We start from the raw sequence: 24164 nt of genomic DNA, 5'->3' as shown, positions 1-24164 counted from the left end.
CCCACTATTTCTTGTGGTATGATCCATATGAGTTTTGGATCTGGCTGTTTTTTAGAATCATGTCCTATTGTGGTCTCTAAGAATAGATGGACGGAGTGGATTCGTGACGGAAATCTCTGTGGGCCCCACACAGGCCCGGTCACAGGAAAATCTCAGGGTCACTGGCGATCCACTTCCGTGACTCCGTCTGGTTCTGACGCTCTGTGAGTCATAAACCGTTTGGCCCTTTCCATAAAACATCGATATGTGCAAATCCTTCTGACGCCACTCTCTCTCATCTCATCTTCTCCGCTTTCTCTCTCTCTCTCTGACGCCACTCTCTCTCATCTCATCTTCTCCGCTCCGCTCTCTCTCTCTCTCTATCTCTATTCTTGTATTGGTTATGAACTGATTTCTCTCTCTCATCAGTTGAATTCAAGAAACTCTCTCATCTCATCTTCTCAGCTCTCTCTCTCTCTCTCTCTCTCTCTCTCTCGATTCTTGTATTGGGTATGAACTGACCTCTCTCCCTCTCCCTCCCTCTCTCTGTAGTTGAATTCAAGAAACTCTCTCATCATCTCATCTTCTCATCTTCTCAGTTTTCTCCCTCTCTCTCTCGATTCTTGTATTGGGTATGAACTGATCTCTCTCCCTCTCCCTCTCTCTGTAGTTGAATTCAAGAAACTCTCTCTCATCATCTCGTCTTCTCAGTTATCTCTCTCTCTCTCGATTCTTGTATTGGGTATGAACTGATCTCTCTCTCTCTCTCTCTCTCGATTGTTGTATTGGGTACGGACTGACTTCTATATCTCCTATCTCCCTTTATCTCTGTAGTTGAATTCAAGAAAGAAAGAAGGGAGCTGAGAAAGCATGGCAAACGAATCTACCGATGATAAATCACAAAACCCAGGTGATGATTTTCCATTCTTTCCATTATTTATTAGATAAGTTCCTCTATAATCTTTGATCGGTTTCTCTTAAACTTCTGCATGCATCGATTGAATCCAATCTTCTCTCTGCATTTGATGCCTATGATTGTAATTTCCTTGATTGGTTGTAGTATGTTGTTTGAATTTCATGCCTTAATCTTGTAGGAACGAAATAAAATTGGTTTATTGGATTCATTTTAGTCAATTTGTTGAATTTCGGACTCTAACCTCGTAGATTTGTGAGAAAGAAGTTGTGCTGTTATAGGTTTGCTAGCTCCACATGAGGCACATGTACCGAGCTGCGAAGTGTGTGGGGTATCCAAGCGGTTCACAATGTGTTCTGCCGTGAAGATGATTATCATTCATCCAAAAATCAGGCTGGTGTGCTTATTTGGTGGGCAACCCAATACGAAAGAATGGATGGTTTAAAATGAATTGTTGTCACACTCATGAGTCATGACTTGCCTCCTAATAAGTGGACCATTCTGATTTCTATGTGTGTCCGTATTGAAGGTGGGGTCCACCTTATGCACCACCTAGATATCCTACATAGTTGCCATGTTGGCGTGTGTCATACTCAGTAGTGTGGGGTTATAGCAAACTTAGTATTTATTCATAGTCAATCCATTTTTAACTTTCCAAAAAGAAAGAAAAAAGAATCCATTTTATAGTTATTTGATTGATTCTACGGGCCTTTTTGGTTTTCCATTTTCCTATGGAAATGTGAAGTAAATGAGCCATCATTATCATTTTCAGGTGTTTGAACATGAATTATGGCTTGTAAATTGAGAGTAAAAAACACTTGAAAGGAAGTAGGTAAAGTGAATTGTAATAATTACATTTTCATACTTTAAAGTTACCATTTTTATAGCAATTTCTGAGTGAAACAAACTATGTAGCACAATCATCATTGCAGTCAAATGTAAGTGATGTCAATGCACAATTGCAATAGTAAATAATCATTACCCATTCACAGCCATTTACCATTGTAATTGGAAAACCAGGCAAGCCCTAATAGGTTCTTCTAATTGTGGGCCACAAGGTTATAGATCTGAGATTAGAATTTGCACTGATAGGTTAGGCTTGGAACCACATATATGGCATTAACCCATCTTTTTCTTTAAATGATATGATAGTGACACAATCGAGGAAAGGATGGGTCCTCGTGTTGAAACCTTTCAGTTTCTACTAGAAGCTATTTGCAATATTAGTTTTAACCCATGTTGCTAAAACAATCTAAGGAGCTTGGCTAAGCCCATAAATGCCTCGGAATAGTCTATGGCTAGGTCAAATTTGTGTCCAAAGTTAGAACTCGCTATTTTTAATTTATAGTTGTTCGTTTCTTTATGCGTTATGATTTAAGTGTCATTACTTGTGTCAGTATATAGGTTTTGGGATTTTGATTGAGATTTTAGGATCCATTTGTTTTTGTTTACTAATTTTAGCTAATTTTGTATTTTGGAAAAGTTGTTTGGCCTGGTCGCGTTAGGGTTTTAGGCATACCTTACCTATTTAAGGTCGTCATATAGTTTTCGTTTTAGAAGATTCTCTCCTTGTGGATTCAAGGGTAAGGAAGAGACGATGATCTCTTTCCTTCTTTATTTGATCACTACGCTATTTGGTATCATAGTGAGGTTTTTTTTTTTTCCCCCTTAGATCAATGGCTTTCAATGACAAAATGGTCGGCTGTAGCTTTGCGGACAATGTTCTAGAGGAACAATCATTAAGGGTTGAATTTGAAGCTTTCCAACGAAGTAACTTGCGAGGGATACATGAGTTGAAAGCAACGATCACTTAGTTGATTGCATCCTTGATAGGCAATTAGATCAAAAGTGACGAGTGGCTTGGGACTATCATAAGGGGCACATGGTTGGCCAATTCACAGTCCCATTGGTTCAACACATGCGCCAAATCATAGACTACAACCATATGCCAATGATTATAGTGATGGAGAAGTCGATGAGTTCATCCTCCAACATGGAATATGAGGGGGCACTGGGCAAGATTGGGACTATCAAGTTAAGGTTGATCTCCCTCCCTCAAACGACTAGTTTCACATCGAGGATTTCCTCAACTAGCTCGTTAAAGTAGAGAGGTTCTTCGATTATATAGAGATCCTTGAGGAGAAGAAGGTGAAGCTTGTGGCATACAAGCTTAAGGGTGGAGCTTCAGCATGGTGAGAACAACATCAACTCTCACAAATGCGGCAATCGAAAATGCCAATACAAACCTAGTATAAGATTAAGTAATTAATGTGAGTATGATTCTTGGCAGTAGAAGATGGCTTGTCAGAACCAAAAGAAGAAGAAGAAGAAGATGTGAAGATATCCAACATGAAGACAATGATGATGAATGGACATTCGATGATCGAGGGCAACCTCTTATTGCAAGAAAGTTATTGATACCTCAAAACAAGATATGAAGTTGCAACAACACATCTTTAGAACTCGATGTACAATCATTGGGAAAGTCTGTGATATGATCATAGATGGATATAATAGCGAGAACATGATAGCGGACAATCGACCAATGCATTAAAAAGTAGTGAGAATATGATAGCGGATAACCGATCAACGCACTAAAAGCTATAGAGCTGTTGGGGAAGGACCGATTTATCCCTATATGCAGGCCCTTCCAGACAAACCCAGGTGAGACCTCCCTGTGGGCAACCCTCGTGTCGCACGGGTCCTCGAATCTCACGGTCCCACAGTGGGCCCCACCTCGTAGCCATTCTGCATTTCACAGACCCCACCTCGTGGGCCACTTCACCCCAGTGTAAAGATATAGTGCATCCTTAGAGTCGTAACAAGATGCCCCCCTGCATCATCCACCCATGCTAGTGAGAAGGCTCGATCCCTGCGCTTCCGCTCTGATACCATTCTGATAGCAGACAACCAACCAACGCACCAAAAGCTTTAGAGCTATTGGGGAAGGACCGATTTATCCCTATATGCAGACAGGCAAACCTAGGCGAAACCTCCCTGTGGGCAACCCTCGCATTGCACGGGTCCCCAAATCACACGGTCCCATAGTGAGCCCCACCTCATGGGCCATCCCACCCTAACGTGGATATACGGTGCATCCTTGGAGTCGCACCAAGATGCCCTCGCATAAAAACATCGTATCCAAGACCATGGCAAATTAACTACATCTGAAGATAGAAATGCACCATTTTCCATGTACATTCGGTTCGATCAAAGAAGTTAGCAAAACCAAGGTATCTCGAATATGCCAAATTCCATTTTCAATTGGCAAATATTTTAAGGATGAAGTAGTTTTTGACTTATTGGATATGGAAATTTGTAATTTGTTACTTGGTAGGCCATGACAACATGACGTAGACTCTACACATAGAGGCAATGACAACATCTACACCTACAAAGATGGTAGAAGGATCACCCGTGTAGCTTTAGAAGGGGAGAACCGGCCTGAAACTTTGTAAGTGGAGGGGTGGTCCTTCTTGTTTGTGAAGGATTTCATAAAAGTGGCCAAGGAAACGGGAGAGATTAGGCCTTGGTTGTGAATGGTGAAGGAGAAGGTGAGGAAGAGGAACCTGTTGCGATTCCAAAGAAATTAACCATTGTAATGAGGTAGTTTGAGGAGATTATCCTAAAAGATCTCCTTGATGGGTTGCTCCCTGCGAGGGACATCCAGCATCACATTGACTCCATTCCAGGTGCTAGTTTGCCCAATTTATCACATTATAGAACGAGTTCCAAGGAGAATGAAATCTTACAGAGTAAGGTGGAGGAGTAGATTCGTAAGGGTATAGTCCGGAAAAGTATGAGCCCATGTTCTGTGTTGGCCTTGTTAATGCGTAACAAGGATGGAAATTGGCATGGGTATTGATAGCTGAGCTATCAACAAAATCACCATGAAGTACAAATTCATGTCAGGATGATATGCTAGACATGTTAGAAGGGTCAAAGGTGTTCTCGAAAATAGATACGAGGAGTAGGTGCCACTACATCAAGATTATATTGGGTGATGATTGGAAGACGACTTTTAAGACTAAAGATGACTTGTATGAATGGTTAGTAATGCCATTTGGGCTTTCTAATGAACCTAGAACCTTTTACAGTTTGGTTTGTTGTCGTTTATTTTGACGACATATTAATATATAGTTGTGATGAAGATGAACATTCTAGCCATTTATGGGAGGTGCTTACTACCTTTAAGGAGAATAAGCTTTATATAAATCTTAAAAAAGAGTAGCTTTATGACTGATAACCTTGTGTTTTGGGGATATGTTGTGAGCGCGATGGGCATTCGTGTTGATGAAGAGAAGGTTAGGGCCATTAGGGAGTCGCCTACTCCTAAGACTGTCAATGACTTAAGGAGTTTCCATGGTTTTGCGACTCTTTATTGCTGATTCATGATGGATTTCAGTTCTATTGTGGCACCCATCATGAAGTGATTAAGAAAGGACAATTTATGTGGATAGAGGAAGCCAAGTAGTGCTTTGCATTATTGAATAAAAATTGTCTATTGTTCCTGTTTTAACCTTGCCAAATTTTAAGAGACTATTCGAGGTCAAGTGTGATGCCTCATATGTCGAGATGGGGTTGCTCTATCCTAAGAAGTCGGCGAATAGCCTTCTACAATTAGAAGTTGAGTGACGCACATAAGAAGTAATCCACATATAAATTGGAGCTACGTGTTGTGGTCTAAGCTCTTTGCCATTAGAGACATTACCATGTACACAGGGAGTTCATTTTATACACAGACCACTGGACCTTAAAATTCATTAAGAGCCAGACCAATAAGAATCGCATGCATGCCAGGTGGGTAGCTTTCTTCCAGGATTTCACTTTTATATTGCAGTGCAAGTCGGGTCAACAGGATAAGGTGGGTTATGCATTGAGTAAGAGGGCTTCTTTGTTAGTCACCCTGAGCAATGGAATTGAAGGGTTCAACTACCTAAAAGAATTGCATACTACAAATGAAGATTTCATGGAGGAATGGGGCAAGTGTCAGACAGGGCAGCTGTTAGAGTTGCATGTATGGGAAGGTTTCCTCTTCAAAGGGAATCACTTGTGTGTTCTTAGGTACTCCCTTTCGAGCGTGTTATCAAGGAATTGTATGGGGGAGGCTTCGGTGGACATTGGGATGTAATAATAGCATTGCCCTTGTGCATGAGCAATATCACTGGCTGCAATTGAAGAAGGATGTGGGAAAATTCGTGCAAAGATGCCTTGTATGGCAAACAACTAAGGGGCAGTCCCAAAATACTGGCCTTTACACTCCCTTACTAGTACCAAATGCACCATGGGAAGATCTGTCTATGGACTTCATGTTGCTCTTCCATGGACTGAATGAGGAATGGATTTTGTGTTTGTTGTGGTTGATTGGTTCTCTAAAATGACGCATTTCATCTCGTGCAAGAAGATGGTAGATGCCACCAACGTGGCCATCCTTTTCTTTAGAGAGGTCATATGGTTGCCTGAGGTGTCTAAAACAATTACTTCAAATCATGACACTAAGTTTCTCAGTCACTTTTAGAGGACTTTGTGGAGCCACTTTAAAACTTCATTACAATACAACAGTGCTTAACATCCCCAAACGGATAGACATAAGTGGTGAAATAGGACAGTAGGGAACATTATACGATGTCTCTCTAGTGATTAGCTCAAACAGTGTGACTTTTCTCTTGTTCAAGTTGAGTTTGCCTTCAACAACATGAAGAATAGGTCTACGGGCAAGTCTTCTGTTGAGATCGTGTATGGTTATATTCCTTAACATACATGGGATTTAGTGATGCTTCCAAAGCTGCTAGGAACTAGCAATACCGCAAACAACATGGTTGAGAGGATCGTTTCAATGCATGCAAAATGTTAAGAAGTTGGAAGAATCCAACACCGAGTACAAGAAAGATGCAAGAAATGTAGGCATTTCAAAGTATTTCAAGAAGGTGACATGGTGATGGTCCACTTGAGGAAAAAGTGTTTTCCTTTTGGGAATGTACAACAGGCTTAAGAACAAGAAGATCAAACCATTCCAAATACTCCGAAAGATCAATGACAACGCATATGCTGTTGATCTTCTTGAGGATGTGGTGATATCACGGATGTTCAAGGTTGCGGATTTATTTAAGCATTGTGCCTCAAAAGAACGGGCACAACCATTAAAGAACTTAAAGTGACCTCTCTTCAAGTGGAGGATACTGATGTAGAACAAGTAGCGGAGGACTTCATTGATGGTTTCTATCAAAAGGAGGAGGGCTGAAAAGTTAAATCCAGGGAAAAAATGACTTAGCACACAGTACGGGTTCTAATGGGCTTAACTTTTGCTATGATCTCTCTGATTTTCACCCTTAATATATTGTCAGAAAGGTCTCAACGTGCTCTACAGGTAGTAACCACCTATGGCGGTTGCCCTTGATCGATTTTGTGAAAAGAAAAGGCTGTTTACTAGGTCAAATTTGTGTCCGAAGTTAGAATTTCCTAATTTTAGTAAATTATATAGTTTTCGACTTGTCATTTCTTTACGCATTTTAGGTTTTAGTGTCATTGCTTGTGTTAGTATATTGATTTTGGATCTTGATTGAGATTTTAGGATCCATACGGTTTTTATTATTTGTAGCAAATTTTCTATTTTGGGAAAATTGTTTGGTTTGGTTGAGTTAGGGTTTTGGACATGCCTCGCTTGCATAAGGTTGTTATAGAGACATTCAATTCAATAAAACTTGTTAGCTTTTAGTTTCTTTTAGTTTTTGTTTTAGAGGAATTTCTCCTTTTGGATTCAAGGATACTTGTTAAGGAAGAGACATGTCTCTTTCCTTCTTTTTGCACACCACTACACTATATTGGGTGCAATAGGTCAAGTTGGCAGACAACATTCTTATCAAAAGATTGTTTGATACACCATCAAAGACTTTTTAATAACATAAAAAAGTGACATACTCTGGCATTCTGTTAAATTTTCCCTTTTTGCCAATAATTTCCAACCTTTTTGGGCCAAAATGGGCCCATATTGTCCGAGACATGTCCGATACAGTCTAATATGCCTCGTATAGTATCAATCTTGGGCCCAAGCAATACGTCCCTTGATACCAATATTCAAAACCTTGTTTGGGCCCTGATTTTAAATTAGTCAGGCTGGGCCTGGTTGGTTTGGGCCCTAATTTTGAATTGGTTTGATAGGGCGGCATGTTCAAAATTGTGGCTTTCCTTTGCTGGGCCCTGTCATTGACAACCCTAGATGTAGCTGTATACTCAGAAAGGCCTATTCTAGATAACTGCATGCGTACTTCATGTTTCATAGTTGGCTGCTTGTAATAGGCTTTGACAATATTGGTTCCCACCAATATGCTTTCAGATCAGTAGATTTAAGTTCTGTGAAATTGGTTGAAGTGCAGGACATGGACATCAATGTTTGGTTCCACTAATTTGTGGAACAAACACCCCAAGCGGGTATGGAAACTCTACTTTAGTGGAAGCACCTTTGGTCCACCTACATTGGATGGTCTTGATGAATGATATAAGAGATATCGGAATGGCTTATTTTTGGACCCTTTAGGCTTAAAAATATAGCTATAGAAACCTTCTACCCATGTGCCACTCCTGCTTTTTAGCTTTTTGTGCTTGCTCACATTTTGAAATGGACACTTAACGTGTTCCTACACATAAATCCACTACTGCTTCCCCTCACACTGTGCAACTAAGATCAAGGATCATAATGTAGTTAGCCAGGCTCCAGGAAGAGCCACATATCTTCTCATCCTCCCACAATGTAGATTTGATTGTACAAGGCAATTCTAGGTTTTTATCTCCCATTTTGTAAGGGAGGCAAATGATATTGTCAACAATTGTTAAAGAGGGATGACAAAGAGGGTCACTCATTGTATGCTCTGCTTTGCCTTGTTTGAGGCCTTTTATTTTGGAGTCCTTTTGTTTTTGTTAAAATCACGTCTATGCATTTAAAAAAAAATTTGAATTAATCGGAATGATAGAAATCTTATCTTAAATTCATTGCTAAAAAACAATGCACGTTACTGTTTGTGTCAATATGCTTTTTTCCTTCTGTAGTTTAAAATGGCTAAGTTGGTTAAAGATGCAGGACATGGATGATATAGATGTTGATCACCAATGTTTAGTTTAGAAATGTAGGGCTGTCAGTGGCCAGGCCTGGGACAAGCGAAGTAAAAAATTCTTTTGTTGGGCTGACTGGTTCAAGATCTGGGCCCAAACCAACTCAGGCCCAGCCCATCAACAGCACTATATAGAATAAATATTTCTAGTAATGGAGATTTTCCCTAGATTGGTAAACACTTTATCTGTAATTCAGGGTCATCTGAACCAGTAAGATTGATGGCTGGGGATGAGCAAGAGGCCAAGGCAGATGCTACAAACGAAACTTCCCCAAAATCGGTATTTGTGAACACGGAACCGATGAGGGAGGAGCAGGTGCAAAATGCTGTTAAGTTCCTATCACATCCGAAAGTTAGGGGCTCTCCAGTTATGTACAGGCGTTCTTTCCTTGAAAAGAAGGGCCTAACAAAGGAGGAGATAGATGAAGCCTTTCGTCGTGTTCCTGTAAGCAAGTCACTCTTTCTCATTCACCCCTAATTCCTATACATGTCTTTTGTGGTCCAAGGGAGGAATTTTCCATTTTGTTTGGCAATACAAGGAAACATCAATGATCTTTTATAATTGGCTCAACGAACTCAACATGTTGGGCTCCACCCTTTGGTTATCCATATCATCCATTCGTTCGTTATGGTGGATGGGAGATAACCTGAAAATCTCTACCATTGCATGGTCCTAGCCATGGGATGTAAGTAGTGGTCTCAGAGTGCGACTTGAGTGGGGACCAGAACTGGTACCACTTGTCTCAACTTAGTCTGACTTAGTCCGGCTCAGTCCCATTTTGGGGTAATGACTCGTTTTGTTTCGGATTGAAACTAATATGACTCTGATGATACCAAGTCACATCGGAGAATTTTTCAAACCATGGTTTTAAATGCCCAGTTGGTTCCTTGCCAAACATGAACCATTGGTTGTAATTTTCCATTTTCATCGATGGGGGAAATATTGGGGAAGATACATTCCATAATGGTGCCTGCGAAATCAATGACTCAGATTACCAAAGGGTCTACCTTCCATGACATTGTTGAGTTCAAAAAAAAAAAAAAAAAAAACAACCACCGTCTTCTTTTGACTGATAATCACCTCATAATTGTTGTTGAGATTGCATTTACCAAGTCTTTATGCTTGGATCTCTTATCAGTGCCTATTCATGTGACAGAAGTTTGTGTATATTTGCAGGATCCTCCTCCAAATGCCACAAGTGCCCCAGTAACTACCTCCAATCAAGGTAATAAATCCTAGCAATGTGAGGTTAACATGACTAATTATTTATAGATTTTCCACTCATTTGAACTTCCACTTTGTTGACTCCTCTTCCCAACTTTCTCCAGAAAGAAGTGGCATCAATGGGCAGATCACCCCTCTTCTTTTGTCCAAACTTTTAGCATGCTTCTTACCAGATTCCTGTGTGTTCATCGCTCACACGTGTGAGATCCAGCCCTTCATAAGTTGGGCCACACCTTGTGGATAGGGCTGTCTACGGGTTTGGGTCTAGTTCTTGAAGACCTGGACCTGGATCTGATTGGGTTCAGGTACCAGTCAGGTCTTTGAATCTTCCTTGGAGTTTAGTTTGGGACAAATAAGAGCATTTACATGGTTGGGCCCACATCAGGGATGGATTAGATCACTCACACACGTGCCTCTTTAACACATGCATGGTATGGAAACAGGCTCTTTTACATTTGTGTGGCTTAGGAAACATCATTCGTTTTGCTAGAATAATCAATATATATTAAATATATCATTTTATTATTAAAACTAACTGGACCCGATTAGACTTGACCTGACTTTAACCAGGTCCATCGCATGGACCTGAGATGAACCTGACTAGACCCAATTTTAACCCAGGTCCAAAAGTAGAAACCCAAACCCAAACTGCTTTCTTAACGGGTCCAAAAAATTGGACCTGGACCTGCTAAAATCGGGCTGTGTACATTAGATACCTGTGCATCCGGGGACCCATTAACAGCCCTATACGTAGATGTCCTTGCCCAAATATCAGGCCAATCTGCTCATCAGGTGAGCAGTACATGCACAGAAATGGGCAGTTACTAAAATTACCAAATGTGCACATTAAACATGCATCTGTGTGCCGCTAGATGAGCGACTGCCCTGATATTTTGGGCCAGGGCATCTAGAAGGTGGGGTCTACCTGATGAGCAGCATGGATCACACACATATGACATGGCCATGAGTGCACTGATTAGTCCCATTTTCATCTCTCTTTCCTCGTAGAAAGTGTTGAATGCTGCTCACTTGATTTTCATGAATCTGTCGTAAGTTTCTTCTATTGCCAAGTGCTAATAGATGGCCTGTTGAAACCAGCTACAGATACGAAGCCCCAAGTTTCCGCCCAAACTCCACAGCCTGCAGTGGCTCCTATCGGTGGTGTTGCTGCAGTCTCAACAATGCCGCGTTCGAGATTTCACTGGGCTCAAGCGGCTCTTGCCGTAGGACTTCTTGCTGCTTCAGGTGCAGGAACTGCTGTGCTATTTAAGGTATCAAAAGCAATTCATAATTTCGTATGACAGTGTCAACCTATTTGCTGCATAAATCATCTTTTAATTTTTCTTGGCTTGCTCCATGTTTCATATTGCTAACGTGCACATGAAGAGGATATTGAAGATGTGTTTCATATTTCTTTGGCAAATCCTGCTAACCTCACATGCACGTATGGGGGGCATCCAGGCCGGGTGCCTGGTGGGACACTGTGGACCTTGCATTTATAAAACAATGGAATGCTTAAAAGAATTTTCAGTGGTTCACAACAGTGTTTTAAATATCGAATAGCATGTAGGGTAGCATTCACCCCCTCTGAAACGGAGGCATAAGCAATGTAGAGTGTAGCTTAAGCTATGTGCTATTTCTAGATTTTTAATTAAAATAATAGGAAATATAGAGCAAAGAGTAAATGTAAAGATTAAAAATAGCATTCATCCCCTCCGAAGCGGAGGCATAAGCAATGTAGAGTGTAGCTTAAGCTATGTGCTATTTCTAGATTTTTAATTAAAATAATAGGAAATATAGAGCAAAGAGTAAATATAAAGATTAAAAATAGCAATGAAATTAATTTAAGACTGTTATTCATATTTATTTCAACAAAATCATTGAAAGCATTAACTAATTTTTTGTGAAAATAGCAAAATCTAACAAATCATTGAAAGCATTATTTGATTTTACTTTGTGAAGAATAGCATGGAGTGTGAGCTACATAGTGTGTAGTGTATGCTACCTGCAACTTGCACTATTCTCATACACAATGCATCGTGAAGGCTGCTACACTATGTAGCGTAAGCTACATTCTACATGGTTCAAGCTATTTAGAACACTGGTCCCCATTCAATATACATGTGGCCCACTTGATGAATGGATTGAATTGGTTGTTGGATGACTTGCTTGGGGCCTCTACACAGTGCAGCCCACCTATGAATGGCTCAGTTGTCAGCTGAGTGCCTGTGGAAATGTGTGGGTGGCTTAGCAATGCTCTTGTTTGGACATGGCTGCCTATCTTATAGCAAAATCCTTGTACAGAATGCAGTTATTCCAAGGCTGAAATCCTGGATCCGTAAAGTTGTAACGGAAGAAGATGGTTCTGAGAAGAAAGATAATGTGAAGCCGACTTTGGCTGAAGAAGCTGCAGCAGCTGCAAAAGCTGCTGCTGTGGCCGCTGCTGATGTTGCCAGAGCAAGTCAAGAAATGTTGAATTCGAAAAATGAAGGTTGGTCGAATGAAAGAACTTTAAGCCTGATCATTGCTATAAGTCCTGTTAATATTCCCCCTTTTCCATTGTTTTGAGTTTGTTATAGGAGTTATTATGTGATCCTCAGCCCAAAGATATATGCAGTATCATCGGCTTTGGCTTTTGTACAAGTGGCGCTCATGGCACAGGGATCCAGACCATTAATCTGATGCCAGATTGAAGATCCTAACCACCAAATCTTTGGCCTCCTGTTCATTGAATGTGGGCCATTTATTTACTTTTCTACCTGTCCATGCGGGGATTTTAAATGCATGGTCTATCCTTAGTGGAGGCGATCAGATCAATGGTCTGGATTGCCAGAATATGAGTCACACTTAAAAATTCTCATGTCCTAAGGATTCTCCACATCCTAAGGTCACAATGAAATTCAATATGTTAATAGTTGAAACTGTTAAATGCAATATTCAACAAGCTTTGTTTTCCTTTTCCCCCCCTCAGAGAGGAAATACTTTGAAGCCTTTATGAGTTTGTTAGATGTCCAAGTGGAGGAAATGAAGTCCATGGGCAATTCTCTTCGAAAATTGGAAGCTGCAAGAGAAGATAATCTCTCGTCAGGCAAGCATATGGAGGAACATCTTCAATATGCATCTGGGAACGGTCAGTCTGTTTTACACGTATTCTTATACTGGGTTCATCCAAACATATACGTCTTTCTCGGCATTGGTGCTTGGTCATGATAAAGTGTCTTGTTATCAAAATCTATTATTCAATCAAAATTGTTAGAATCTACCATTTATCAGTGCCATTAAACAAAAAACAAGAAAACATAAAACATAAAAAACAAAACAATAAAGGAAAGAAGAAAAATTACCATTTATCCGTGATGGTTAGAAGGCATGCGGGGTGCATTGTCTTCAGTGCTTTGGTAATATATATATTTTTTTAAAAAAATCTCTGCAATATCAGTCTTGATTCTTGAACTATTGCTTTGGAATGTGACTGTGAAGGAAGTCATTTTACTCTTGTTCAGTGTTTAAACAAAGAACTCAAATCTTTGCCTTGTAAGTCATTTCGTCTGATGAGGTTTGCTAGTGCCACCTGCACCATTACATGTGGCATATGCAGTGTTTTCAATATTGATATCGATGCATGTATTGCATCCTTTAGGATACAGAAACATATCAAGTATCCACATGGGAAATATCAGATGTATCAAGAAACATTGGGAAATTAACTTTTCAATGAAACTGTAGAGGATGTTGAAAAAGATATCATTATGCACTTAAAAATCAAAAGATCACCGAAAACAAGTGCACATAATAAATTTCCTTTGTATAGGGTCTCCAATTTCCTCAAAACTGATTAAATTTTATTTTTTAAAAAAATCACTGATTTCCTTTCCGGCCCACCTGCTCTCCATTCTCAATTTCCACATCAAAATCCCATTTTCCCTCCAAAAAATCCAAAATGTTTAGTTGAAATCAACTTAGGAAGGGTTTGGAAGAAAAATATTTGAGAGAAATAGCAAATTTAGAGGTTTTTCTCTGATTTTTTTTTTCTTTTTCTTTTTGACATTTCAAAAGGGTGGTGTCGGTTGGAATGTATCAACGATACATATTGACTGTATCATTGATACTTTATATATATAACGACGATATATTGAAAATATTGCAATGCATTAATATTTCCATGATTCATTGTGATATTTACTGATGTATTGCATGATACCCCAAAGTTCTATAATTTCCGGGCTCTTTTTTATCGCGAGCCTCAGTACGATAATATCGGCCGATACCATCAATACTGCAAACACTGGACATATGTGCCAACTTGGCATGTGTGTGGGACATCTGAGCAATGCATTAGGTGGGCCCCTGCTCTGACCTGGCACAAACATCATGCGAGGCCACTCATCAGAAAGTTCACACATGTGCGCTGAATTTGGACCATTGTCTTCGTACAGGCATTCCTGCCTGATGAATGTGCCAGACAATTCGCATTGGTGGAGCCCACCTTATGCATGGATCAGATATCCCTTACCCTTGCCAGGTTGCTCGTGTGTATGTGTGTGTGGGGCCTCTCAACGAGGATTCAGGGACTCTTTGATTTCTTCTTTAGTCATGCAACTCTTCACCTCTAAGGATAGAAACTGCATACGTCTTTTACCGCCATTGGTTTTTCTCCCAACATGAATGATTTTCAGTCATGGGCATTTCTATGCTGTTCTGTCCCACACACTTCTCTCCAAATGAGAAATCTCTTCGGAGATAATGAGAATGATAGAGTCCAGATATTCTTATAAGAGGACTTATAGGAATGAATAATATCCTGATGTGCCAGTACATAGAAGTGGGACCTGGTTCGTTGATCCAGACCATTAATCCAATGGGCCCCACCATGATAAATACTTATCATTTGAGCACTGGCCTGCCAATAGATGTTTACTGAAAACTACAGCAAAGGTTCATAAAAGGCCAATGATAGGATGGTTAGGTTCTTCCGGTCTGGACAATTTTTGAGGCTTCTATGGTGGGATCCAGAAGATCAACAGCCTGGATCACTGACCACATCAGGACATTAGGCGCATCCTGATTCATCAAGACCCTATGGTACCTCTTCTTATAATGTATTTCTCTTTGGGAGATGTTTCTACAATCCCCCTGTTTAATGACATGGACACTGATGGTCTTGCTGTCATCTGTGATTGTATATGATTTTCAGGGCCGAGCAACAACACAAGGAGAGTTTTGCTTGCTGACCAAGTAGATTCTAAATCCTCTTTTATGGCTTTGAATGTAAAGTAGGAATCCTTAATGTCTCTATGTAATTCCACATACTAACATCCAAAAAAAAGAAGAAAAAAAGAGAGGGAGAATCCAGTGCTACCTTTTCTATGGTGGTAATCAAGCATTGGAGACTGTACATGGGGTGCATGTTTATGAGATCTAGAACTTCCATCGATTGTTCAACTACAATGGATGGGTGCGTGCCCCAAAATTGGAGGTTTGGAAAAACTGCAGGCAAAGGTTATGATTCAGTGGGCAAAAGTCCTCCAAGATGACTATTTGAATATTTGTGCGTGCGAGTGTGTTTGTTGCACATGCGTGCATGGGTGTGTGAGGGTTTGTGCATCCGTGTATGTATGCATGAGTGCATGCATGCATGTGTGTAGAAAAACTCCAGAAATAATATGGAGCTGATAATATCTCTGCTTATTAGTTCAACTTGTTTTTCTCAGCAGGGAAAAGTGAATGGCACAGCAAACGGTGACTTGGGCTCAGGTATTTCTGAGCTAAATTGTTGATTTTCTCTTTTTTAAATGGGAACAGCTGTTATTCCCCACAGATCTGGGCCTGACACTATGATCATGGGTATCAAAGCCCGGCTTACCCAGGTGATTGGCATGGGCAAAGCGCAGTTTGTGCGTTAGCACACAACCGGCGTGTTACATCATAATCGTAGGGTCAAAGCCTGTCTCATCTCTTTTATTTGGAGTGGCCCCAACACGAGTGGGTCCATTGTCATATTTCAAGGATTCAAGGTCCGTATGTTGCATTCTGATATGAGTGTTTTTTGGACAGTGAGGCCTTCATCAGCACCCCCATCCATGGTGCCTCCACCACACCCAAAGTCATATATGGAGGTTTTTACTTTTTCCGACTGTTTCTATTATACTGCACATAATCAATTCTGTGTCCTATTACACTAATTGTTATTTCTTTTTTACTTTTGAGATTATAGGACACATGGCCTTTGTACAGTACGTGTATTCTAAGTTCTGATAAGCGGGCCATTATTTTGTTATCCATACAGTTGGCCTGGTACAGTCCACTGAGAATGGACCATGCCTCGAAAATATCCCGGATTGGAAGATCCTAGCCATCAATCTAGGGGTTATTTTTGGTGGATCTTTCTTATTTATCTACTTAACTGTGTATTTGTAGTCCATAAATTAAAAGGTTACAATTGTCCTATCAAGGAGATCTTTATGGTATCTGATTAACGTAGGTGGATCTAGGAATTTAACAGAAGAAAGAGATGACGAGAAAACATCACGTTCCTCGACTCTAGTGCAAAAATGATTTTATGTATTTATTTATTTATTTATTTATTTATTATTATTATTATTATTTTAAATTCAATCATAAAAACATAAGACTATACAGATAAATTGAAAAAAAAAAAGAACCCCTTCATATATGACTCTTACTAGCCCTAAAACCCAACTCCCATCTCAGCCCCCTTGATTAAGATTAATCTCAGCCATTATGACACTATTCTAGAACTATTATTGAAAATTTTGCAAAAGTCATGCAACCCCTAATTACAACTCACATGGGACGCACACATTAACCAATAGCAGCCTTGAAAGGCCTCCAATCCACTCCTTAGTGGCCTTTTTTTCTAAAAAATGAACTCCAAATCCTTGCAACTCCATCCTTGCCTAAGGATGGATTTGTGAGGAAAGGAATACAATTGGCCTATTCCCTGAACTCCATTGTAAAACCAATTCTCTCTCATTTTCTACCCATTATGACTTACTAAAACTACCTCTAAAGGACTCTTTTCCATACATGACTCTTGCAGATGACATGAGCGCAAGATCACATGAACTCCCTCCTTAATCCTATACACAATCACTTGTACATGTGGGGCCCACTTGCACATTTACATTCTGTGAATCTTCCTTTTTAGTGGCATTGATCTCCTTCATTGTTGAATGTCGGATGTCCGATCCTACATCAACCCCTCTTAGTTGAAGAGAACTTGATGCCAAGTTCAAATCAGCAGATGCTTTGATTGAATGTTTTTCGATCTTGTTTAGTTCATTCACATTTATCCATGTATCTTCCTCTTGGCTCTTTCCATTCCATCGGACTAAGTATTGGAATGTAGAACCATCTTCCTTGTTGATCTCATGCCGATCTAGAATGACACCAATTACATCTGTAGGCTTCTTTGGCATGTATTGGACCTGCATCATCTTCACTTTGTGATGTATGGTGTTCACATGAGATGTCGAACCATTAAAACTTTGCCCTTATCATTGTAGGTGAAGTCGTCCATTTCAACCTCACACTCTTCGTCTTCCAGGTTCTCATTGTCACTGAATTGCAATTTAGGCATGTCAGATTGAGATTTCCTTCACGTGGGTGACGTTGTTGCCCGTTAAATTCGAGCAGATCCAGCTTGACTTGGAATTCTAGATCGTGTCCCACCCTGTGATCACTATTCCTGCCATGTGGGTGGGGCTCAATCTCTTGCCTGGCAGTTGAATCGCCAAATGGAGTTACTTGACACAAAGGTTGATGGGGTGGGCCACGATTTGTGATCAGCTCACGTGGACCATGCAAACCCATCATTCCCATGTTTTGGTCAATTGCTCCGCCTAGACCCAAAGCTTGTCGGTAGTCTGTTGAAGCTCTTGAAATGATTTCTTGTTTTTGCTCCAAAATATTCCTGTGATTGCTGACTTGGGATGATTCACTCTTCTAATTCCGTTTCCACTAAGGTATTCAATAATGGTAATGGTGGCCATAATGGCCGCCATTGTTACCATTACAATATGGACCATAATGGCCGCTACAGGCCCCGTAATAGTACAGCAGAAAAAAGAAGAAGAAAACTTTAACAGCCATTAAGGTATTAGAAATGGTAACAATGACTTTACCATTACAATTCGGGCTGTAATGACTTGGGATGATTCACTCTTTGACTTCTGTTTCCACTAAGGTATTCAATAATTGTTACCATTACAATATGGGCCATAGTGGCTGTTTCAGCCCCCGTAGTGAATGGCAACACAAAAAGAAAAAGAAAAGAGGATAACTATAACAGCCATTATGGGCTATTTTTTCCATAACTACTGTTACGGCCCGATAACACCTAATGGCATCCACAGTTACCATTACGTAACAATTTTTTGGATACCATGGTTTCTACCCATGTCGTTAATTTGGATCAAATCCGGCCATCAGATCTGTGTATGATGCCTTCTGATTATCTAAGGGCAATTATGGCCCTAGGATCCCAAGATGACCACTTAGATACCACTTAACATAGGTGGACCTAAGATTTTAACAAAAGGAAGAGAAGGAGAAAAACCCGCATCCTCCACTCTAGCACAAGAGGATTTTTATTTATTTATTTATTTTAAAATTCAATCTAAAAAACATAGAACAAGAGGAAATTTGTTCTAGCACAAGAGGAAATTTGTTTTAAAAAAAAATAAAATTCAATCTTAAAAACATAGAACCCCACAAGTAAGTAAAGAAAAACCTTTATATATGATTCCTACTAAACCTATAAAAGTCACATCTCAACCCTTGATAGAGGCTAATCTTAGCCATTATAACACTATTCTAGGCATGTTATTGAAAAGTAACAAAACTCACGCAACAGCGGATGACAACTCATGTGAGCCCCGCACATTAAGCCACAAAAAGCCTTGAATTGTCTCTAAATTCACTTGTTGGAAGCCCCCCCCCCCCCCCCATTTCAAAATAAACTCCAAATTCTCACTACTCAATCCTTGCCTTAAAAAGAGAGGATATTATTGGCTTATTCTTCTCAAACGAATTCTATTCTAAATTCTAATCTACCCATTATGACTTACTAATACTACCTCTTAAGGAATCCTTTCCATACATGACTCTTTCACACGACATAAGCCCCTCCTTGATCCCATATGCACAATCATTTGTACATGTAGGGCACACTTGCACATTTAATGTTCGTGATGTCTTCCTTTTTTAGTACATTGATCTCCTTCAATGTTGATTGTGGGCTGTTTGATCCGTACATCAACAATCCATCCATAATGAAGCACAAAGAACAGTGGCCTTGATTACTGAACCATGGGCTTAATGGTTAGAGCTGAAACCTGCATATAACGGGCCATGTATCTGACGGTTCCTCTTTTACTTATAGAAAATTGCCCGAAGAATGCTTATTACAAGAAAACCTTCTGTGCACAATCTTCAGATGGAGTCTGGGCTCATTAGGTCTCCTGAGAAGCTGTTGGGCCCCAATGCATCAAGACATGAATGGCTTCCTGATGCCCGTACAAATGGAGCACATGGTTCATTAATCCAAACCATTGACCGGACCAGCTCCACTGTTGATGGGGATGCTCCAACATTCTTCCAGACTGGAGGATCTTAACCATTCAATCTTTGGTCTTCTTTCTGGACCATTTCTGTAATTCTTCTCAGTGGTCTGTTTTTAGGCCACTGATCAAAGGCTCAGGATCTTCTCACTTGGAAATCTTTCGAGAATCCATCGTCCACGATGGGCCTCATCAGATCAACAAACTGATCATCAAACTACGTGCTTTGTACATATTGATGCATTAGGTCACAATTAACTTTCCATGAAGATCAGTGTAAAATACCATTTTTACACAAAGTACACTATTTTTCTAATGCAGAAATAGAAGAAAGGTGCATCCATCGAAAACCATGGTTGCAAGTATCATTTCCATAACCAATAAACTATTTATTGCTTTTAGATGGCCCCGCTCTGGACTCTTTTTTTTTTTTCCATCTATTTATCAATTACTTAAGCATTTCAGGTGGTAATTTCCAAATTCCTATTTTGCAGATCATGGCTATGGTACAAAGAGGGGAGAAGCCTCCTGGAATCAAGGTACATTATCGCATCTTCAACTTTCCTTCATCAGAGTTTGGCTTTAGATCATTTATCTGATTGTCCTCTTTCATTTATTCATTTTCACCCTGTGATTTTTCATTCAGGAGATCAACGACAAACCTCCCAACCCAAATCAGCTGCCATCAAATCCTCGCTTAGCACCTAGAATCAAGGTCTGGGCATTTTTTGGACCGTTTGAGGGGAGGACTATTTGCATCCACCCTGATTGATTTGAATACATCCATTTTCCATTTTGAGAGTTAGAATATTACAAATGCACACTATTTTTTAACTCCCAAAAGGGGTATTTGAATCACTCCAGGTGAGTATAGATATCAATTCCCTCCACAATCCCATCATCTTATTTAGAAAAAAAGATTGAGCCTGTTGAGTACTAAGGCTACTCTTGGCAGTAGTATTCTGGGTCCCACTCTCACCACTGTGAGAGTTCCAGATAGTTTGTCAGGTAGGCCCCAGCATCTATATGCCTTGGCCTCAAAATCAGGACACTCTGAACATCAGGTGGGTCTGTGAAGGGTGTCCCTGATTTTTGAAATTTGATCCACTTCATAACCCCTGTGGCCTATGATGGCGTTCATTTCCATACAATCAGGTATACAGCTGGCCTAAACTGCTGGGATGTTTTATTTCAGTTAGCATTCCGTACAGGGGACCGTCTTTCAGTGATCCATTTTTCTCATCTCAGGGCCCCGCCATGGTTGGATAAAGGAGTAAGAATTGCCTCCATCTAACAATCCCAGCCGTCTGAGAGGTGGATTTACTGTTGACTACACCTTAAGCCGGTGATTGAGTTGCTAGGATTGTCTCGCTGGAGCTTTCCCTTCGGCACCAACTGTTTGTTGACTCCAGATGATCAGCGTAGATTCTTGAAAAGTGGGACCTATGTACATGGAATGCTGGCCCAAATGAAATGTGCTGGTGATGTCTGGCTGGGCACTATGTACTTACTCATGTAATTCATGTAGCTATCACCATGGCATGCGTTGGAGCTTTGCGAAGCCTGCTTGCACTTTGTAACATGACAAATGAGAATCTGTGCTTGGATATCTGAGCTATGCATCAGGAGCCTCTGCCATGTAGATGACCCAAGCCAAAAATCATAGTGAGCCACTAATCTGGCAGGTCACGTATCTTGAACATGGATTGTTTTACATCTTCTAGATTATCCATTGCTTTTGGATGTGTGTGGCCCATCCAATGAGTCATCGGCCTGATTTTCAAACCAGTTCATCTACATGATGGGGGCCACCTGATATATAGCTCTAGTGTCTGACAGGTGTTGGTCACATGTGGCCATGTGACAGCTTGTGTGTACTTCGCAAAGCTCCATGTGTTTTACCATTCATGGGTTGCTAATTCTCTTCACCATCTTGCTTTCTAATAGCCATGGGAGGTTGCTCAGCCCCAACAGAGCTCCACCTACGGATTTCAGCCTGAAGTGAGAAACGAAGGGTTGAATTTCGATGTCCAAGATAACAGGCACTTCTCTCAGATAAATGGGAAGCCCCTTGGTTCAGTGGGTGATAGTTCAGAGCATTGGTGGCTTCAAAAAGGCGCAAGGATTACCGAAATCGACAACGAGCAGGACGATCAAAGGGAGGCCTCTTATGGCACTGCAGCCATCCAGCGTCCGCTCCAGCGCTCGTGGGTCCCACCCCAGCCGCCCCCTGTTGCCATGCCCGAAGCTGCTGTGGCCATCCGACAGCCTAAGCAGTCAGTTCAAAAGGAGATGTTGAGTGACGAGCAGTTGATGAAGCGCCAGGATAATGGGAATGATGAAATGGAGTTGGCCACGAAAGCATCCGGGTCTGCAGTTGAAGTGGAGAGCTTTGATGGGGTTGCGGGGCCGAATCGGAGCAATGAAATACAGGAAGAAAGAGCAGATGGCATTGAAGTGAACTGAGATGAATCGACATGGTATCGAATGTTGAAAAGATGGTAATGCCCTTTAGCTACTTTCATGGACTTTTTACATGCAGAAGCAAGGTAGGCAATAATCCTCCTTGCTCTCTTTTCTTTTCTCAATTTCTATTACCGAATTGGTAACTACTTGCATGGTATTTGTTAGAACTAGCCTTACGTGAATATAGACAAGGAAAAGAACATCTGGAGCTATATTTACAGCTTTTGTTGCATCAATGTGTGCTTTACGTTTTTTTTTTTTTTTTCAGTGCCAATGAAATTTTACAGTGGTCGATCGAACTCTGTGCATGTGGGGCCCACCTTTTCATGATCCAAACTGTTAATAATTGGATTAGGGATATATGCCCAGACCCTGTTAAATATGGGCTGCGAGATGTAGTTGTCCATTTGCAAGCTAAACCATTGGGAATGCCTAGAATGATCTGATGGGCAATGTATTTGGAAATGGACTGATGGGGCCCGCCAGATGAACGGCTTACTGTGGCTGGGTTGAACTGAAAAAAAAAAAAACAAAAAGAGCATGTTCTTTCGATCGACCATGCTGTAATACTTTTGTTGGTACTGCACCCGCACACGTTCATGCATGAGGCGAACGTGTTCCAACTGAACATCATGTAGGGTATCCCTTGGATGGGCCATACCCAAAAATATCACACCTATCTTACAATCCTGGCTGTTCTATTGGAGGACTTTTGGAAAAAGAAAATAGACCGTTTGGAAAATAGTCAACCTTTGTTTCCTTTCACTGTCATTTTTATTTCCTAAAGAGAACTTACTTTTGGAAAAGAAAATAGACTGTTAGGAGAATAGTCAACCCTTGTTCCTTTTCACTGTCATTATTTTTTTTTCCCTAGAGAGAAGTCATCACCTGTGGGCTCCTGGAAGTGGATTGGGTACTAACCCGTTGAGGACAGCAGGGAATTTGTGGGGCCTACCATAAAGTAGGTGTTTTATTCACGCTGTGCATCCATTTGTACATATCATTTTATGGCATGAGCCACCAGATGAGTCATCTCATGAAACCCCTTGGGCTAACTTTTTTGCACAATCCAAAAATCTGGTGGGCGATAGCAAAAAGTGAGATGAAAATCAAGGGCCTAAAGGTTAGCCCTGAAGGTTAGCCCTGGGGATTTCATAAGGTGACTCTTAAAGTTCTCATGAAGTTCCCAGAGAGCATTACTCTATATGCCTGAAATTTACCCGTAGGTGATAAACTCTCTCTCCTTCAATCAGTTGTAGTCGTAAAGAATCCTCCAATGGATCTAATTTTAGGGCCCACTTGATGATTGATTCGGATCTCACTCTCATCTCGCTGAGTGGATTGTTAAGGTTAGTTGTGTGGGGTCCGTATCTGAAATCCACCTCATCTATCAGCTGCTGAGCCTAAGATCAGACCATAACTTGGTTCGGCAACGAAGCATGGAACAATAAGGGAGAACGCCCACCATGGATTGCACATAAACATAGTCAGGTGTACCTGATGCACGGTTTGGATTGCACACGAACATCACCGCGGGCCCAAAATGCTCCACACTAGTTCCTCTGCCTGACTCCACATACAGAAGCTTATAGCTCAAAACCACTAAATTGTGGACCCCATGTAGCCGAATCAGTCCTAAAATCAGATTGGTTCAATAATTCTTACCTCTGATTCATGGACACTTGTTTGTTAAAACTGGACCATGTGATATTTTTCATTTTCAACCGTCCAATGAATGTCCACGAATCATATACTAACTAGTAAAGCCTACACCCGTGTGCCATGCATACAAGGAAAAGCACGTATCAATGGCAACCCATGCATACATGGCACACTTTATGGGATCCAAATCATCCATTGGGTGGGTCCCATTGACTAGTCAACAGCAATATATA

At 40.7% G+C, this 24164-nt stretch overlaps 1 protein-coding gene across 8 annotated transcripts; it reads left to right on the top strand.

Annotated features, from left to right (window-relative positions):
* Window positions 1-422: 422 nt before the first annotated feature.
* Window positions 423-22501, top strand: LOC131237720 (peroxisomal membrane protein PEX14). 8 transcript variants are annotated; one of them, XM_058235654.1, is made up of 13 exons: window positions 423-489; window positions 814-889; window positions 9195-9442; window positions 10175-10223; window positions 11321-11493; window positions 12527-12713; window positions 13194-13352; window positions 15417-15490; window positions 15934-15976; window positions 16277-16338; window positions 20298-20342; window positions 20450-20518; window positions 21751-22501. In XM_058235654.1, the coding sequence occupies exons 2-13, from the start codon at window positions 850-852 to the stop codon at window positions 22267-22269; spliced, it is 1668 nt and encodes a 555-aa protein (XP_058091637.1). In that variant the 5' UTR covers window positions 423-489; window positions 814-849; the 3' UTR covers window positions 22270-22501. The 8 variants fall into 8 exon arrangements, with proteins under 8 accessions (XP_058091637.1, XP_058091638.1, XP_058091636.1 ...); XM_058235655.1 differs by having other exon boundaries at window positions 428-482; XM_058235653.1 differs by lacking the exon at window positions 423-489 and adding an exon at window positions 501-611.
* Window positions 22502-24164: the final 1663 nt, after the last annotated feature.

Source organism: Magnolia sinica, chromosome 2 (genome assembly GCF_029962835.1).
Source record: "Magnolia sinica isolate HGM2019 chromosome 2, MsV1, whole genome shotgun sequence".
Lineage (NCBI taxonomy): Eukaryota > Viridiplantae > Streptophyta > Magnoliopsida > Magnoliales > Magnoliaceae > Magnolia > Magnolia sinica.
The sequence above is the reverse complement of the archived record's forward strand: the minus strand, read 5'-3'. Positions and strand labels throughout refer to the sequence as shown.